The sequence below is a fragment of the Giraffa tippelskirchi genome, chromosome 6 (assembly GCF_054371585.1).
Source record: "Giraffa tippelskirchi isolate mGirTip1 chromosome 6, T2T-mGirTip1v1.2.pri, whole genome shotgun sequence".
NCBI lineage: Eukaryota > Metazoa > Chordata > Mammalia > Artiodactyla > Giraffidae > Giraffa > Giraffa tippelskirchi.
The window spans coordinates 123,685,618-123,705,796 of record NC_137280.1 but is presented as its reverse complement, the minus strand read 5'-3'; the positions used below and the strand labels follow the sequence as shown (position 1 = coordinate 123,705,796).

At 41.8% G+C, this 20,179-nt stretch overlaps 2 protein-coding genes and 1 non-coding gene across 11 annotated transcripts in view; 1 reads left to right on the top strand and 2 right to left on the bottom strand.

The window, feature by feature from the left end:
* The window catches only part of MATR3 (matrin 3), a 39,722-nt gene extending 28,593 nt beyond the window's left edge, over positions 1 to 11,129 (bottom strand). For all 6 annotated transcript variants that reach the window (XM_081500844.1, XM_081500855.1, XM_081500870.1 and 3 more), the window contains exons 1-4: positions 11,068 to 11,129; positions 7,145 to 7,183; positions 5,622 to 5,707; positions 4,797 to 4,877 (exon numbers count right to left, since the gene is read on the bottom strand). Coding sequence is in view for 3 of the 6 variants with exons in the window: in XM_081500881.1 (XP_081357007.1) it covers positions 4,797 to 4,826 (30 nt within the window). In the remaining 3 variants the exon portion in view is untranslated. The remainder of the gene's footprint in view (positions 1 to 4,796; positions 4,878 to 5,621; positions 5,708 to 7,144; positions 7,184 to 11,067) is intronic.
* The window catches only part of SIL1 (SIL1 nucleotide exchange factor), a 286,900-nt gene that overhangs the window by 4,007 nt on the left and 262,714 nt on the right, over positions 1 to 20,179 (top strand). The window lies entirely within an intron of this gene.
* On the bottom strand, positions 4,945 to 5,144 carry LOC145511808 (small nucleolar RNA SNORA74). Its single transcript, XR_014058182.1, has one exon. It is a non-coding gene; the product is annotated as a small nucleolar RNA SNORA74 (small nucleolar RNA).

Genomic DNA, 20,179 nt, shown 5'->3' with positions numbered 1-20,179 from the left:
GATCGTGTCGTGTTCATCACGTATCACCCATGTCTAGCATAGCGTTCAGTTAATAAAAGCTGTAAAACCATAAAAAGGGTATGAGTTGAATGACTAGTCTTCTGACAAGATGAGCAAATAGCATAGATTATTATCACTTCCTCAGCCATGGATATATTATACGTACAAATAAGAGGGAGGTTAGGGCCCCAAGAAACTAAATATGAAGAGTTCCCTGGATGAACAGCTCATGATTGGGCTCTACTATACAGGGGCAAGAAATGTAAGCCTAGTGTAGTAGTATAGTGCCATTGGAATAGGGGCAGCATAGGTCAGCACAGAAAACTCTCCTGGAGTGGCCAGCATATTGTAACCATTAGCTCCTGGAGTTCTCATCTAGAGAACTCTTAACAACTGAGAATAAGAAGAGGAAGTTCTACCATCTGCCATTCTGAGGAAGTCCAGGTTCTATCTAACTCATAGGCTGTGTGCCTTGGGGATTTGTCTACTTTCCTTCAACTCATTGAGTTGGGCCTACACTAGGGCCTGGGCTTGGCTCCTCCCTTCTCCCACCAGATGATACAAAATTCCATCCTCTACTGTGAGCTCATAAGGTAAAAATAATCAGTCATTTGGGGGCTACAGCATCTACTATAAAAAACAGGCTCAACCACTATTCTAAATGAAAGAGAATAGAGACTATAACTAAGGCATTTTGAGTATTAAAGACAACCTACAGAATGGAAGAAGATATTTGCAAATGATGCTATGGACAAGAGTTTAATTTGTAAAACATACGAACAGCTCATACAACTCAGTATTAAAAAAAAACAATAAAAAAATGGGCAGAAGATCAAGGAAGTCTAAGAAGCTGTTACAGCCAAGAGAAGCCTAAAGAGACATGATGACTAAATATAATATCCTCAATGGGATCCTGGAACAGATAAAGGACATTAGGTGAAAAATAAGGAAATATGAATAAAGCATGAACTTTAGTCAATTAGTAACATGTACTATACTAATATGTTACTATTAGGAGAAACTGGGTGCAAGGTACATGGGATTTCTTTGTACTGTCTTCATAGCTTTTCTGTAAATCTACAACTATCCTAAAATAAAATAAATTTCAAGGTCCATTTTATTACCTCTTCCCAGGTAGTAAAGTTACCCTTAAAAAGCAGTATAAAATGTTCTTACACCCTAAAGGGCTTGTAATGGAGAATAGGGAGAGCCAAAGGAACAGGGGCTCCTTTGAACCAAGCCTTAGGATCCTAAATTGACAAATCTATGACCTAGCAAGTGGGCTCATTAAGTGTTCCTAAATAACTGTAAAGAGCAAGGTGTTGCTAAACATTGTAAATATTAGAGTTGAATTGTTAATTCAGTGAAATTGTTTTCCAAGAGAATATTGACAGGTCTATTAACTGGAGCTGTTCATAAAGCCCTAATTAAGCAAAAAGATTTAGAGGAGCCATTGTCACTCTTTTAGGTTCTTAATTAGTTGCTCTAACCAGGTTGTTTTCCTTAGTGTGAATTCCTAGGTCCTGAGCCACCTTTTTGTGTCTCTTTGGGGCCTGCAGAATTTGTTTCTCTGGGGTTTTCTTTTCCTGATTAAAATTTGAGATGTAATCCAAAATTTCATTACAAAAGCTCATTGACGATAGTTTTTTCCAACCTTGAATGAAAGGAAATAAATCATTGACAGGTGACAGACTCAATACTTTGGGCCCCCTACTCATACTGCTTTAATTTTCCTTTCTTAATATGGTACAGGTCCTGAACTTGAGCAGCTCAGTGAAAAGGGGCACTTGTGTTTACTAATTGCTAGCTATGGCAGGAGGTGGCAGCTTGAATATTTACAGACCAATATCTGCCAGTTCAATTTCAGTTTTCATTGCAGCATGGGAAAAGGGTGATGGAGAAAGAGAAGGCATGGATTTAAAACTACTCTGAAATGTGTTACTTCATCTTAGACTCACCAGGAAAAAAAAAAAAAAAAACCCAAGCCGACAGGGAGTAGTAGGTGACTAATTAACTTCACTTATCAAGTAGGAAATCCCATTAAATTATTTTAATGTGCATGATTAAGCCACTGAAACCTCTGGGGGTACTGAATACAGGCATAAACGCCAAATGAATTTTCCTTTTTCAAGTAGCAACATAGGGGCCTCTCCCTGCACCTGGGTAGCTTTACCATGCTCAGGAAAACCATCTATATTCTAATAACTTGAGATTCCAGATTTTAAAACCTGGATTTTTTTTTCCTGGCTATTATTTTTTTTGTTTTTATGACATAATTATTATTTTTTTTATTCAAAGCGAGGTTTTAATTGAAGGATAATTGCTTTACAGAATTTTGTTTTGAAAGAATTGTTTTCTTTCAAACCTCAACATGAATCAACCATAGGTATACATATATCCCCTTCCTTTTGAACCTCCCTCCCCATCCCACTCCTTTAGGTTGATACAGAGCCCGTTTGAGTTTCCTGAGCCATATAGCAAATTCCCGTTGACTATCTTAAATATGGTAATGTAAGTTTCCATGTTACTCTTTCCATACATCTCACTCTCTCCTCCCCTCTCCCCATGTCCATAAGTCTATTCTCAATGTCTGTTTCTCCATTGCTGCCCTGTAAATAAATTCTTCAGTACCATTTTTCTAGATTCCATATATATGCATTAGAATACCATTTTTCTAGATTTCATATATATGCATTAGAGTATCTTTCTTCTGGCTATTCTTGATATATAAAAATTTCCTCTTTCCTTAGGAACCATTTCTACTTCACTATTAGGACTGGGTTTGTGATCAGGTTCTGCTGGAAACCAAACACTGCTGTTCTTTCTTAGGACCTCTTCCTTAGGTGTACATTTAAAAAAGAGAACCATTATAAGTAACCCATTCAAAAAGCACATACTGCTACTGCTACTGCTAAGTCGCTTCAGTCATGTCCGACTCTGCGTGACCCCATAGACGGCAGCCCAACAGGCTCCCCCGTCCCTGGGATTCTCCAGGCAGGAACGCTGGAGTGGGTTGCCATTTCCTTCTCCAATGCATGAAAGTGAAAAGTGAAAGTGAAGTCGCTCAGTCGTGTCCGACTCCTAGCGACCCCATGGACTGCAGCCTACCAGGCTCCTCCATCCATGGGATTTTCCAAGCAAGAGTACTGGAGTGGGGTGCCATTGCCTTCTCCGAAAAAGCACATACAACAAACCCCAAACATAAGAAATAAGGACTATCCTACTACTGGATAATTTACTAAAGTCACTCTAGTACTCTAAAAGCTGAAGAGTTTAATACTATATGGTAACAGCTTGTTATAAGGCAAAGGTATTGATAACATCTAATTTTTTAGGGACACATGTTGGTACTGGCCCTAAATCTGTTGCTAATGATCTGTAAACTCCCAAGGCCTGAATTTCATTCCCCAAGACAGGGGTTGGTAATTCTGGCCTGCCATCTGTTTTTGAAAGGCCCTCAAGCTTAGAATGGTTGAGGGAAATTTTCTTCCTTCGTTGAAAAGTTTATGAAATTTTGATTTCAGTGTTCCTAAATAAAGTTGTACTGGAGCACAGTAGTGCTCATTTGTTGACATATTATCTATGGCTGCTTGTACACTGCAACTGCAGAGTTGAGTAGTTGCAATAGATAAAAGTTTATGTGGTACACAAACCTAAAATATTATCAGCCCCTTTACATGAAGTTTGCTAGCCCCTGCTCTAGAATAGCAGTGTATAATAAAACTTTCTGTATTGGTGGAAATGTCTTCTGAGCTCGCCAGTAGGTAGTCACTAAGTACTGAGATGGAGAAATGGATTTTGTCAGTTTTAAATCCACATGTACTATGCAGCAGAGCTCTAGAATATGAAGACTTAGTTTTAAATCTTGGGTTTACTTATTTTTAGCTGTGCTGCACCTTACTTCCCTGAGCATGGATCAAAGCCAGGCCCCCAGCAGTGAAAGCGCAGAGTCCTAACCACTGGACTGCCAGGGAATTCCCCAGTCTTGGACTTTAAGCATTCTCCTCTAAAATTCTAGTTCTCACCACAGTTTTTTCGAATGTTAAGTATTTCTACCTTTTAAGAAAACCTCATGCCTCCTCTTATTTTTCCTTCAGTCTCAAACTCTGGCCATATTCTCAGTATTTTTGACACCAGATGTGTGGGTCTTGTCACCATCTGGGTGTCCTGCAATGTAACTCAATTCCAACACCATCTACACCTAGAAATAACTTCATATCTCAGAGGCTAAGGGCACAGTCCCACAAGACTGCCCCTCTTCAACTTCAGATGCCAGACCCAAGTCCGGGTTGTTAACCTGTGCTTCTGACAGAAAGGCTGTAAGTCAGAGATTGCCACAACCTTCTCCTTGGGTTTGACTAATTTTTGCTAGAGGGGCTCAAAAGAGCTCAGGAAAACAGTTTACTATTTACTGGTTTACTGCAAAAGGATATGATAAAGGATGCAAATGAACATCCAGATGGAAGAGATGCATAAGAGAAGGTATGTGGGAAGGGGCATCACTCTCCCAGCACCTCAGTGTGTTGTTAGCTAACCTGGAAGTTCTCTGAACCCTGTACTAATGGTATTTTTATGGAGGCTTCATCATGATCATTTCCAACCCCTCTCCCCTCTCTGGAGAATGAGTGTGTATCATATGAGTGTGTGTAAAAATTCCAGTCCCATTAGAACAAAGACTTTCCTATCACCCAGGAAGTTCTAAGGGATTTAGGAGCTCACTGTCAGGAACCAGATTCAAAGACCAAGTATTAGAACAAAAGACGTTCCTGGACCTTCAGGACAAAAGGACTACATACATTACTTATTTGGATGTCACAAAGGGCCATCAGACCTCCGAGGTCCCAACGGAGGAAGGTTTCTCACTCAGGCAAAGGCATCTAGGATTCAAAGAGGAAACAAATGACAGGCTGTCCATAAGACAGGGTCTTTTTCTAACAGAAAAAATCTGTTTGCACCCAGACTAGGACCAACTCCACAGGAGGAGTTACTCCACTCTCAGAGGTGCAAAACGCTGCCCAGAGGTACTCAGCCACAACACCAAAACAGTGCTGAAGTCAGACCTCAGTCAAGGCAGTGCTTGCTCTTCCAACAGTGTAACACCATCTGAGGCATCATGCTAGCCTGGATAGCTGACAACTGCTGGATGATTCCTGAAACAGTTTTGTTACTTGTTTCAGAAGGTATCCCCATGAATTGAACATTGACTGCAAAACAGAGGCCTGGAAGTACTGATTGCAGACCCTGCTGTCAAAACCTTGAAACAAATAGGAAACAAGAAACCCTTTCCCATGCCTTCAGTCATTTTATCCAACACTGAGAGTTCTTGCCATGTGGTGGGCACTGTGCTTGGGATCTAGGGATTGGGATCTGTGAACAAGGTAAGATACACTATCCTTTCCATCATGAAATTTACAATCTCCCCTCAGTTTTCTCAGATGTAATGATACAGATAATCTCAAATACCTTCAGACCATAATCACCAAAATCCTATTCAGCCTTTTTCTGCCCAGAGGCTGAATTTGTTAGGGACAAATACAATTGTTTCTGCCTTCCAGTTGTTTTCTGATGGGCTCCAAGAGGCCTGGCACATGGTCAGCATCGGAATGAGTAAGGACATTTACCTGATAATGCCATACAGATAGATGGTCCACTTGCCACTAATTTCTTCTCTTCAGGAGGGCCAAGGATGCCCTACTTTTGAGTCATCCTAAAAAGAAAGAGATTTCAGTGTTCAACATCCTAGCTTCTGAGGCTGCTTTTCTATAGAGATGGAAACAGAATGCTGTCTGCCATTTATGATTTACCATAATTTTTATATCCTCAGCAATTATTTCCCATTACTTGTCTTTTTTTCTTGCCTGTTACCACTAAAGTTCTCTAGATATCACTTGTATTATGGACCCATATGTAAAAGGCTATTCACAATGAACATCTGAGGTATTCACACAAAGCACCCAACGTTTAGCTAAGAGAATTCTTTTAAGGGAAAGCCAACTGATAGAACAAAACTAGCTTTGATAAATAACGCCTTTGCCTCCCAACATCCTCATCAATTCCTTCTGTAGAAACTAAAATGTTACTTTTCACTGAAAGCAGCAACTAAGTCTGCCCCATTGGATAACCTCCAGCATCACTCTTGCCTAGAACTGAGAAGCATCTCTACTCAGAAAATTAGCATTCCTAAACAAAATCACTACCAAGGAGGCTCAATTACTGCTCCAAAAGAGGCAATAACTCTGCTTACTCCTGAAAATCAGTAAAGTGAAAGTCACTCAGCCGTGTCTGACTCTTTGCAACCCCATGGTCTATACGGTCCATGGAATTCTGCAGGCCAGAATACTGGAGTGGGTAGCCTTTGCCTTCTCCAGGGGATCTTCCCAACCCAGGGATCCAACCCAGGTCTCCTGCATTGCAGGCAGATTCTTTACCAGCTGAGCCACAAGGGAAGATACCAAAAAAAATCAGTAAGATACCAACAAAAATTAGAAATCTGTCAACCTGAAGCAGAAATTAGTATTGCTGTAGCTAGGCCTAGTATTTGGAGCCCCTCAATTAATTGCTATTTTTATATTCTATTAATGAGATACAGAATGCTCATCATTTTAAAGCAAATTCACATCTACATTCCTTGTAAGGTATGGCATTCTCACAAGTAACTACAATTATAAAATCCTTCTACCAAGGGATTATCCTGAGTAGCTCTGTGTTGGTAGAGGAGTGGGAGCTATGAACTTTGATTTCAGTGAAATCTGCAAAAATCCCATGGCCCCCTTTGAGCACTCAGTAGACTCAAAAAAAAAAAAAGCTCAACTTTTTCTCTCTACTTATATATCCTTCTATTTCTTCTGTTTCCAAGGTATGATTCAAAGAACTTCATACTAGTCAAACTTGTCAGACCAGAACCATTCTCCTCCTTAGGTTTCTCCCTGCAAAGGCACATGCTTGCAGATTTAATCTCAATGGAAAAACAACTATGCTGGCATCCTGGTATAGTTAACAACAGAGTAGGCATGAACCAGGCCCAGAATGCCAACCAGCTATCGGCTGCTGTTCTCCCAGCAGTGTAACACTTGCCTAGGTACACACAAACCTAGGCAGCTGCCTACAGCTGGGGCCAAAGGTAGGCTAATGGAGCTGCACTTACCTGGGGCTGCATCTGCTCAAAAGTTCACAGCTGTATGCTCTGCAATCAAAGCACTCCAGATTAGAGACAGCCAACAGTTAGTGAACACTTGTGTGGCGTTCAAGATCCCTACCCTCAAAACTCCCTTAACTTAGTGAGGCCTGAACCACAGAAACAATAGTCAACAATAAAACAAACAGCTTTCCCTTGGTTAGCTATATTGTCGTCATTCTTACTTGCATACCACAGCAGTTCAACAGTGGCAAATTAATGGTCTCATCAACAAGTATCATACTATTATATCTACTACTGTGGGCAGGAATCCCTTAGAAGAAATGGAGTAGCCCTCATAGTCAACAAAAGAGTCCGAAATGCAGTACTTGGATGCAATCTCAAAAATGACAGAATGACATTCAATATCACGGTAATCCAAGTCTATGTCCTGACCAGTAACACTGAAGAAGCTGAAATTGAACGGTTCTATGAAGACCTACAAGACCTTCTAGAACTAACACCCAAAAAAGGTGTCCTTTTCATTATAAGGAACTGGAATGCAAAAGCAGGAAGTCAAGAAACACCTGGCATAACAGGCAAATTTGGCCTTGGAGTACAGAATGAAGCAGGGCAAAGGCTAATAGAGTTCTGCCAAGAGAATGCACTGGTCATAGCAAACACCCTTTTCCAACAACACAAGAAAAGACTCGACACATGGACATCACCAGATGGTCAACACCCGAAATCAGACTGATTATATTCTTTGCAGCCAAAAATGGAGAGGCTCTATACAGTCAGCAAAAACAAGACCAGGAGCTGACTGTGGCTCAGATCATGAACTCCTTTATTGCCAAATTCAGACTTAAATTGAAGAAAGTGGGGAAAAACACTAGACCATTCAGGTATGACCTAAATCAAATCCCTTATGACTATACAGTATAAGTGAGAAATAGATTTAAGGGACTAGATCTGATAGACAGAGTACCTGATGAACTATGGACAGAGGTTTGTGACATTGTACAGGAGACAGGAATCAAGACCATCCCCAAGAAAAAGAAATGCAAAAAAGCAAAATGGCTGTCTGAGGAGGCCTTACAAATAGCTGTAAAAAGAGAAGCGAAAAGCAAAGGAGAAAAGGAAAGATATACCCATTTGAATGCAGAGTTCCAAAGAATAGCAAGGAGAGATAAGAAAGCCTTCCTCAGTGATCAATGCAAAGAAATAGAGGAAAACAATAGAATGGGAAAGACTAGAGATCTCTTCAAGAAAATTAGATACCAAGAGAACATTTCATGCAAAGATGGGCTCAATAAAGGACAAAAATGATATAGACCTAACAGAAGCAGAAGATATTAAGAAGAGGTGGCAAGAATACACAGAAGAACTGTACAAAACAATCTTCACGACCCAGATAATCACGATGGTGTGGTCACTCACCTAGAGCCAGACAGCCTGGAATGTGAAGTCAAGTGGGCCTTAGAAAGCATCACTACAAAGCTAGTGGAGGTGATGGAATTCCAGTTGAGCTATTTCAAATCCTGAAAGATGATGCTGTGAAAGTGCTGCACTTGATATGCCAGCAAATCTGGAAAACTCAGCAGTGGCCACAGGACTGGAAAAGGTCAGTTTTCGTTCCAATCCCAAAGAAAGGCAATGCCAAAGAATGCTCAAACTACCGCACAATTGCACTCATCTCACACGCTAGTAAAGTAATGCTCAAAATTCTCCAAGCCAGGCTTCAGCAATATGTGAACCATGAACTTCCAGATGTTCAAGCTGGTTTTAGAAAAGGCAGAGGAACCAGAGATCAAATTGCCAACATCTGTTGGATCATTGAAAAAGCAAGAGAGTTCCAGAAAAACATCTATTTCTGCTTTATTGACTATGCCAAAGCCTTTGACTGTGTGGATCACAACAAACTGTGGACAATTCTGAAAGAGATGGGAATACCAGACCACCTGACCCACCTCTTGAGAAACCTGTATGCAGGTCAGGAAGCAACAGTTAGAACTGGACATGGAACAACAGACTGGTTCCAAATAGGAAAAGGAGTACGTCAAGGCTGTATATTGTCACCCTGCTTATTTAACTTATATGCAGAGTACATCATGAGAAACGCTGGGCTGGAGGAAGCACAAGCTGGAATCAAGATTGCCAGGAGAAATATCAATAACCTCAGATATGCAGATGACACCACCCTTATGGCAGAAAGTGAAGAAGAACTAGAGTCTCTTGATGAAAGTGAAAGAGGAGTGAAAAAGTTGGCTTAAAGCTCAACGTTCAGAAAACTAAGATCATGGCATCTGGTCCCATCACTTCATGGGAAATAGATGGGGAAACAGTGGAAACAGTGGCTGAATTTATTTTGGGGGGCTCCAAAATCACTGCAGATGGTGATTGCAGCCATGAAATTAAAAGACGCTTACTCCTTGGAAGGAAAGTTATGACCAATCTAGACAGCATATTAAAAAGCAGAGACATTACTTTGTCAACAAAGGTCCATCTAGTCAAGGCTATGGTTTTTCCAGTGGTCATGTATGGATGTGAGAGTTGGAGTATAAAGAAAGCTGAGCGCAGAAGAATTGATACTTTTGAACTGTTGTTTGGAGAAGGCTCTTGAGAGTCCCTTGGACTGCAAGGAGATCCAACCAGTCCATCCTAAAAGAAGTCAGTCCTGAATATTCATTGGAAGGACTGATGTTGAAGCTGAAACTCCAATACTTTGGCCACCTGATGCGAAGAGCTGACTCGTTTGAAAAGACCCTGATACTGGGAAAGATTGAAGGTAGGAGGAGAAGGCAATGACAGAGGATGAGATAGTTGGATGGCATCACCGACTCAATGGACATGGGTTTGGTTGGACTCCGGGAGTTGGTGATGGACAGGGCGGCCTGGAGTGCTGCAGTCCATATGGTCGCAAAGAGTCAGACACGACTGAGCAACTGAACTGAGGTGAACAACAAATATCAGGAAGCTTGGCTGTCACTTAACAGCCAAGTGATAGTGGGCAAATAACTTAACCTCTGTACCTCAGTCTCATTTGCAGAATGGGGGTGTTGTACACAGGGTGGTTGGGAGGTTTAAATGGAATATAAATTAAGTGCATAAGATAATATCTGCTATAGACTGGGCACTAAACATTTGCTATTATCAGGAACTTACTCTAAGCAACGAGATGATGAATACTGGTGAGCAGGAGGGAAGCTTATCCTTGGAAAGCAATGGGCACTGAAAATTGGAAAGAGTGGTTGAAACCAAATTGACAAGGACCTCAATTATGTGATCTCTTGAACCATAAAAGCAGCATTTTAAAAAATAACTGGATGCAGTAACGGATGGTAAAGAAACTGGCGACAGTTAGGTTGCCATTCCTGCAAACGACCCCAACTACTGGTTGAAAACAATAACCAAAATGTTTGCAAAAATGTTAATAAACACTCCTACCCATTCACCCTTACAATTTACCTTGTTTGTATAAGGTGAGAGTATCTAAGACAATACTTTTTCCCAGCCTTCCTCTAATTTCACTCCAAAACGCTTCCAAACAATTAGAGGAAAAGGAAAATAGAAGGGGCTCATTCTGCAGGTCTAAAAACGAATCTAAAAATAGCCTGTCCCTTTCAGCGTTCAGGTTCAAGGGACTGAGGAAGCTCCACCCGACCACGTGTTCCTCACGAACCTTCCCAAGTCCCTGGCCCTGGTGCCTGGGGACCAAGGCTCCCCGAGACCGACTCTCGGCAACTCTCCAGGGACAGCAGGGATGGTATAAAACAGGGGGTGACTCTAGGGGTACGATCCCTCAGCATTTCTTCAAGATGCCTTCCAAACCTGGGGTCACTAGGGAACGAGCCCTAGTTTCGTCCCGTCCCTCGGAAGAAACCTCCTAACCGCTGTCTATCGCCCCTGGCTGGTAAACCTCCAAGGCTTCTCCCCACTTTGCCCTTACTCACCGGCACGTGTCCGGAGCTCGGTAGGGACACTGCAGCCCGGGCAGAGACCGCAGGGGAAAAGGGCAGTAAGGAGCCGAGGGGAGCCCCGCCCCGGGGCGGCTACTGGGCGGGCCCTCGGTGGGCGTGGCCCAGAAACCCCGCCCAGGAAAGCGTTAGGAAAATGGGAGAGCTGTAGTAGAGGTGGGCATACTCTACACAGGAGCTAGACCCAACAAGAAAAAAGATAGAAATCCGAACAAGCGCTACGGTTATTTGACACCCATCTCATTTGTACTTACACGTGGAAAGCGCGCTGGGTTGGAAACTGCTTAAGAGAAAACTTGGTGTGTCCTAGTGGGGCGGTGCTTCCTGTCAGCCCACACCGAGCGCCGCGGGTTCCTCGCACACGTGTGTGGCGCCTTTTGGTTGCTGCAAGCTCAGCCCATGCTTTTTCCACCTCCCACGCAGATCCTCTTCCTGGCTTTCTTCAGCATTTCTGTCACTCAGCCAACGGATCGCCCACGCACACAGGTCACCTTGGTTTTTGGGATCTCTCCAGGAGGTTTTCGCCTGGATTATGCTAGTCACTCCTACAGCCTAACCTGCGGAACCACATCCCTGGGGCCCTGCAGTGGGATCTTTAGCTGAGCTGCAGCTGCTAAAGAGTACTGGATTTCTTTGCCAAGCTTGCCTTCCACCGTGGCACGGTCAGCCACCAAAGAGGCCACATCTTTGGTCTGGACGGGTTGCCCACCAGGTTATCAGCATTTCTTTTGAACACTAATTCTCCCCTCACTACTTGGAGTCAGTATGATTCTCTCCTGCTGAACATTTTGGTGAAGCTGAAGATGAGAAAGGCAAGGTCCAGTAAGAGTAATTCCTAAATCCACTCTATAATTTTCCAAATTCTAAAACCACTTTGTTCCTAGCATCTCCCTGCCCCCACCCCCCAGCAACTGGTTGGCTCTGCCCATGTATTGCACCTGGCACCTTTGTTAGATGAACCCTTGGGATTAGCCAAAGTCCTTGTCATCTGCCAGCATGTTTTATTATCTATTTCCTCAGGTATTTCATAATGGGGAAAAAAATGTGCTTCTTATAAACCTCAACCCTCCCAGACCTCTGCTGAGAAAGCCCAGAGTCCTACATTGATTCCAGGAAAAAATTTCAGGCTCTAAGGATAAAAAGCCCTGAAGTGGCAAACACAAATGCTCCCCAGTTTGGATGGAGCTGGACACAGTCTCTGGTAGGAAAAAGGCTTACATAAATACAGTAATTAAAAACATCACATGATCAGTGCTGGGCTGGTAGGCAGGAGATCTGCTTTGCAGTTAAATAGGAATGTGGCTGAAGACTGCCGCCCTAATCAGTGCCCACATCCAGCTGTCACAGTGTGTTCATAAAGGATGGTTCTGAGAGCTGTAAAACTGGGCAGATTGGGTGGGTAATTGTCCTGCAGAGCTCTGCTAAAGGAGAAATTGCATTGACATCTCGTATATTTTGCTTTCTTTCGTTCCATACACACAAAATGGAGAAGGCACAGCTACCCTGAGGATTCATGAAAAGGAGATGAAGTTTGTGTGAAAGTGTGTATGCGTGCTTTCAGAGCAGAGATAGGAAGTAATTGGGAATAGGTAGATACCAGGGCCTTTGGGGATAGAGGAACCAAATGACTTGGAGTCAACTGAATTCACAGATCAGTCCAAGGAGAAGGCAGGATTTGTGTAGAGGGAAGGTCAGTCATTATAAGTAAGGCTGAGAGATGGGCCATGTTCTCATGTGGTATTGAAAATGGAGTCACCTTTTTAAGGTATAGGCCATACAATGTGCTTTTGAGGAAAACCTAGATTATGATTTCTTCATTTTCCAGTTAAAAAGTCCTTTATAGTCTTAATCTCCATCCTTTTAAACTCTGAATTCATTTCGGTGAGTTGTATTATGTGGTCTTTTACTTGTAGTATTAACTACTTTTTTACCTTTTTGTTTGTTTCTTATGCTTTCAAAGACAAAATTGTTAGGAATAATAATGAAAAAGAAAAGGGAAAATTTTAGGGGAAAAAAAGCAGCCAGATGAGACAAAATTGTTAGGAATAATAACGAAAAAGGAAAGAGAAAATTTTAGCGAAAAAAAGCAGCCAGATGAAAGGCAAAAAGATTAGAATAGGTCCATTAGCCCCTAGTTTGACCTCATAATTGCAAATCTGGCCCCAAAGGACACTAGGTTTCCAAGCTTCTTCTTTTTTTTTTTTGTTTCCAAGCTTCTTGGCTGCCTTTGCCTTTCTCCTTCATTTATCCTCTCCATCTTGCTTCCTTACTGGATGTGTTTTGCCCTTGAGACTGCTCTTTTCCTCCCTTCTCTGGACAAGAATCACCAGTAGAGAAATATTTAATCATTTGTTCAATTAGTCAATCAGCCAATCAACATTTACTGAACATCTACCATTTACCAGATCCTGATCAGGTACTGTGTGTAAAGTCAGAGCCTGCCTAAAGCTTACAATCTAGTGGGGAAGAAAGATAAGTAAAATAAGTATCCCTGGGCATATGTCAGGGGGCAGCTAACCTAGCCTGCAGAATCAGGGAGAGTACTAAAGATAGTAGTATTCCCTCTGGCTGACTGTAAAGGCTTAGAGTAGAAGAGGGATCCCTCCTGCATCCCTGTACCTCTTGCTGCTGCTCTATAATAGCTACCCAAGTTAGAGTGGGGCCCTGTAGTACTTATTTCCCAAAAGCATATGGGGATTGGCAAGGATAAAGAGAAAATGGAACCCTCATACACTGCTGATGGGAATGTGAAATGGTACAGTCACTTTGGAAAACAGCCTGGCAGTTCCTCATAGTATTAAACATAGAGTTACTTTAAGGCTCAACCATTCCACACCTAGGTATATTACCCAAGAAAGTGAAAATGCAAATCTACACAAAAATTTGCACACATATGTTCATAGTAGCACTATTCATTAGAGTTTAAAAGTTGAAACAAATGTCATTTAACTGACAAATGAATAAACAAAATGTGTTATATCTATACAGTGAAATATATTTTGGCCATAACAAGAAATGAAGTACTAATTCACATGATACAACCTAAATGAACCTTGAAAACATTGTGTTAAAGAAGCCAGGCTGAAATGGAGTAGGACCCTATGGTTCTTGCTCCCCATGTCCTCCACCTGCCTTTAGTCTGTGCAAAAACTTTTGTTGTTATTTAGTCCCTTACTCGTGTCTCTCTTGTGACCCTGTGGACTGTAGCCCGCCAGGCTCCTCTGTCCAGGGAATTCTCCAGGCAAGAATACTGGAGTGGGTTGCCATTTCCTCCTCCAGGGGATCTTCTCCACCCAGGGGTCAAATCTGCATCTCCTGCATTGGCAGGCAGTTCTTTACCACTGAGCCAACAGGGAAGCCCAGAAAAATTTAAGCCAAAGTACCAGTTTAATCAGAGAAATGCAAAAACAAAGGAAAACAGTCTAACAAGACTAAATAATAGTTTAGCTCTTAGCATAGTTAAGGACTTTAGTTCCTTCTCAAGGGCATAGATAATATTCTGGGCCATATCCTGTGAGATGTCTTGTAGATACTGAAACCCCCACCAGGTGGAAGACGTTAACTACATGATGACCAGATTATAGCCATGACATAAACTGTCACAACTCTGAGAACTGGCCTCAAGGAAATATGACAACCTGACCATAGAACTGAAGATTAACTGTACCTAAAACAAGATGTTGCTGGTGAGACCACCAAAGACCAATTTCAAGATAATTGTCAGAGCTGACTGTACTGTTTCTGCATGTGGCCCCCTCCCTGCAACTATAAAAAAGCTCTTGTCTCCTGATTGTTGGAGGTAGAGGAGAATTGGCCTCTGGACAGGTGTCCCTCTGCTCCCCATCTCCCCAGTTACTAGCATCCCAAATAAAGCAAAGTTTCTACCAATCTGGCCTCTTTATTGGCTTTTGAGCAGCAAGCAGATCTCACTTTTGGTTACAAAACCACAACTTGCGGGCCTTCTCTGGTAGCTGAAACAATAAAGAATCTGCCTGCAATGCAGCAGACCAGGGTTTGAACCCTGGGTTGAAAAGATCCCTTGGAGGAGGGAACGGCTACCCGTTCCAGTATTCTTCCCTGGAGAATTCCATGGACAGAGGAACCTCATGGGCTACAGTCCATGGGTTCACAAAGAGTTGGACATGACTGAGCAACTAACACTTTCACTTACTTTCATCACATATTGCTTAATTCCATACATAAGAAAGTCCAGGATAGGAAAATCCATAAAGACAGAAAGCAACTCAGAGGTTGCTTAGGTCAAAAGGGGGAGGGCTGTAGGATAGCTAAAAGTTATGAGGTTTCTTTTTGAGGTGATGAAAATGTCCTAAAATTGTGGTGATGATTGCACACATCTGTGAATATAATAGAAACCATTGAATTGTATACTTTAAATGAGTGAGTTGTATGGAATGTGAATTATATCTCAATCAAGGGGTTAAAACAACAATGGAAAGCATACTTGGGGACCTAAAAGATCTGCAACTCTGATTAAAATAGTGGACCTCATGGTCATTGCCAATTTTAAGGTCTAGAAAGGACTTTTTATTCTGGGCCCTGTGGCCTTTCAGAGTGCCTTCCTCAGTATACAGAGAAAATGCATTAGGGTTGGCAGCACAAACAGATGCAGACGGATAGATTGTGCATTCTTATATTCCTCCTCCCTAGCTTGCCCTAGCTTGCTTCCCTGATAGCTCAGCTGGTAAAGAATCTGCCTGCAATGCAGGATGACCCCAGTTCAATTCTTGGGCTGGGAAGATCCCCTGGAGAAGGGAAAGACTCCCCACTCCAGTACTCTGGCCTGGAGAATTCCATGAACTGTATAGTCCATGGGGTCGCAAAGAGTAGGAGAAGACTGAACAACTTTCACTTCCTCAATTGACTCCCTCATACTGTTTTGGTTTAACATTTATAGTGTACCTACTGCATAGAAGGTATATGGACCTGAAAGAGCTAGAGTCTCTTTATTCTTTCCAGTGGCTGAAATTAAATTTTTAATAGAATATCCTGTATATAGACAGATAAAGGTCTTTAGAAAATAGACAATGTGGTACAAAGAACAGTTGCAAGGCATCCTGGGATTCTAGGCTCCCTCTATGGCATGTAGGGAAATATCATGGTGACATCAGCTAGAGCAAGACTAATTCCAAGTCCTTCTTAATGTTGAGTAAGTTCCAAGACTTGGCTCCCTCCTCACATGCTTCCAATCACTCCCTTCATTTGGTTTCTAGACTCAATTAGTTAGTCTATTTCCATACCCCTCATTTTCTCACCAACCCCACCCCCACAGTGTCCAAATTGGCCCTCCGATACTGAAACCATGTGCCGGAAATTCATTAAGCTGAACACATGGGAAATTACAGAGGAGATTTCACTTGTCACTTAGACTCAAATATAGAAAGTAATTTTAAAAGGACAGTGGCAAGAGGCTATTTTTATCTTGCTTGTTTGTGCTGAATTTTCTTATCTTGCTGTCTCTCATTCTCTTCCTGGCTATCTCTACTCTTCCTTGCTTCTTCTTTAAAATAAATGTTGGCCTTTTTAATCGTCATCTTAGTTTCTCTTATCTTGCATTATGGAGTCTTTTGTCTGCCTTTGTCATGCACTTATTCATCCATTCAACAAATATTGAATATCTACCATGTAGCAGGTCCTGTGCTAGGCACTAGGAGAATACAGTGGTGAATAAAACAGACATGGTCCTTACCATTGTGGAGATTACAGCCTAATGAAACAGGTGACATCAGGTAGATTGAGTTCAGTCTGGGTCACAGAAGAACCTTCAGGGAGTTATTAGCACCTTTCTGACGCTAAGTTTAACCTGCAGTAAATGAGCCTGTGAAAACAGGCCAGATCCCAGCATGTTTGTGGGGTTAAAGAATACACCAAATTTATTATAGGGAATGCAAGACAATCAAAGACCCAGGTTTCTCCATGTTATATACAAGCCCCTGGGGTAGAGAGAACATGTATTTGACAGTCAGATGTGGATCTGATTCTAACTCCACCACTTACATATTAGCGGTTTGATCTCTGGAGTTCAGTTTCCTCACTTATAAAGTGCAAATTATAATCTCTGCATTTTAGATTGTTGTGATGATTAAATAAGAGAGCATATATAAGGGACTAAGCAGGTGCCCAACATATTTGCTTCCTTTCCCATTACCTCCTTATCCCATCTTTGAATCTCACCATTACCAAAAAAAAAAAAGTCCAGTCTCTCATTTGGTGGGAAATGAGATTCTTCAGTTGGTATTAACCAGTCATATACCCAGAGGAATCGGTTACTACAAAGTGCACTATACATATAATTTATGACAGATTACTTCCTTATTCTGGGGTAAAGAAAAGGTAGTAAAAATAATGAAATTATACAAAAAGACTGAAATAAGGTGTAACAAAGAACTTCTTGACTCTGAGGGCTGGAAATATAAGTGGATGCCTGGGACAGCTACAGAATCTTTTTTTCTACAAGTATCTATTTAGACTGGGCTGGGGAAGGCTGATCCAGAGGTAAACCTGCTAACCTCTTCATGTCCCATTTAGCCTAGGGAATTTTTTCAAGAGAAATTGCACTTCTTCTTCCTTTTCTAAGCCAAACATGCTCTGGGGAGATGACTGCTGCCAGAAGGCTTATTGCTCACAAGGAAAAATGGCAGCTGCCATTTCAGGCACTTAATAAGTACACCAAATTGAGAAGCTGTTGATTTGGTTTACCTGATTCCTCCTCCCTGATAAAGAAGAAATCTGTTCAATCAGAGGTTCTTTGAAACTGAAAAGGAAGCCAGAGCTCTAACTGCGGAAATTGGCAGAGGCAGCGCTCAAAGGAATAAGCCTGGCTCAGCAGGCAGCACCAGGATTCCTGGATTCGCTCCCCCGCCCCCACCCATAGGAAATTTCAGGTTGCCTTTGTTCTGCTGAGTTCTTTTCAAAGGACATTATTTTAGTTGTCCTTTCCTCCCATTACCACCATTTTTCTTCTTCCTTCTTTTCCTTATTCTCGCTGCTTTCCTTCCCTCCTCTCTCGTGCCTCCTCCATTTCGTTTTTTCCATTTCTCCTCCCCCAAGTCTCCATATCAGCTGTTGGATCTCCATCACCTGCCCCGCTGGGATTTCGATTCCAAAAACTTTAGAATTCCTTCTTGGTCTAAAGTAACACTGTTACGCTGCTAACAAAGGCGATGCTCTCTATAGTTAGAGAGCAAGATTCCCCCCAAGTGTAGTCAGGTGCACTCGGGGAAAACCTTTCATGCAGAAGGGTTTTCAGAGCCTTTCATGTGCTAATAAGTTGTATGTCCATAGGGTTGGGGAGTTGAGGGGGCTTAGAATACTGGAATTCATTTTCCCAAACCTCTTGATCTTTTTTTTTCTCTCCACAGAGCATATCCTGGGGCAGGTGGTCTTTGGAACACATTTCAGAGACACTTATGTGTTAGATTTTTAAAAAATGCTGTAACATTCATTATCATTTGATTTTTTACAACTACCCTATGATAGGACAGGGAAATTATAATAGACTTATTTTATAGATAAGTAAAACTGAGGCTCAGAGAAATTACATGCCTGGCTCATAGTAACATAGCTAACCAGCAAGCAACAAAAAGCTAGGTCTTCTTATTTATGGGCATACTCTCTCTGCACTGCCTTGTGCATGCTTAGTCGCTCAGTTGTGTCTGACTCTTTTTGACACTTTGAACTGTAGCTTGCTGGGTTCTTCTGTCCATGGCATTTTTTCATGCAAGATTACTAGCTGCTGCTGCTAAGTCGCTTCAGTCGTGTCCGACTCTGTGCGACCCCATAAACGGCAGCCCACCAGGCTCCGCCGTCCCTGGGATTCTCCAGGCAAGAATACCGGAGTGGGTTGCCATAGAGTGGGTTGCTATTTCCTTCTCCAGGGGATCTTCCTGACCCAGGGATCAAACTTCTGTGTCTCCTACATTGCAGGCAAATTCTTCACCCACTGAGCCATTGGGGATTTACAAATATACAAAGTATAAAGTTAAATAGATTACTGAAAGGATAAGAAGAGAACATCAAGATGTCATGGTTGTTGTTGTTTAGCATGTCCGACCGACTCTTTTGTGACCCCGTAGTACACCAAGTCTCCTCTGTCCATGGGATTTCCCAGGCAAGAATACTGGAGTAGTTTGCCATTTCCTGTACTGTGTTTAAATATAATATATATGTGACATCAACATATGGCATGTAACATATGATATAAGATCTAAAAGACATACATACTATAATTGGTTAATTACAGCATTCATTTTCCCCATTCAACTAAATATGTATTGCACAACTCTTACAATGTGTTTATCACTATTTCAGTTGCTGGGGACAGAGCAGTGACCAAAAGAGACAAAAACACAAATTCTTGCCTTCATGGAGCTTACATTCTAGTGGGGGAGATAGAAGTTATAAATATGTAAAATATACTTTATTATTTATGTTACATAATACATATATATATGCCTTATAATCATAAAGAAAGAAAAAGTGAAAGTGAAGTCGCTCAGTTGTATCTGACTCTTTTCGACCCCATGGATTGTAGGCTACCAGGCTTCTCCATCCATGGGATTTTAATCATAAAGGCTAAGAATAAAAATAAAGTGGAATAAAGGATAGACAAATGTGGGAGTTGCCAATAAGGAGTGCAGGGGGTCAAGGAAGGCTATACTGAAAATCTTACACCTGAATAAAGATCTGAAGGAGATAAAGAAGTGACCATGCAGAGGTTTAGCAGAGTTTAATAGGGATCTCCAGCAGATATGAAAGCAAGTTCAAAGAGCCTCAGGCAGGGGAGAGCCTAAGGTGAGGGTGAGTGGGGAGAAGGGAGTGGTAGGAGATGAGGTTAGAGAAACTGAAGGGTTGGGGTCCTGATGCCAGCTCTTACAAGGAAATGAAGTGATATAATGCAGATGATATGTCATATGACAGGTATATTATACCATATGATAGGTCTGTTTTGTTACTACATAACAAATTACCCCCAAACTTGAAGAATTTCAAACAGCAAAAGTTAATCTCACACAGTTTCTGAACTGGGAGCAGCTCAATTGAACTGGCTCGAGTCACCCATGAGACTATA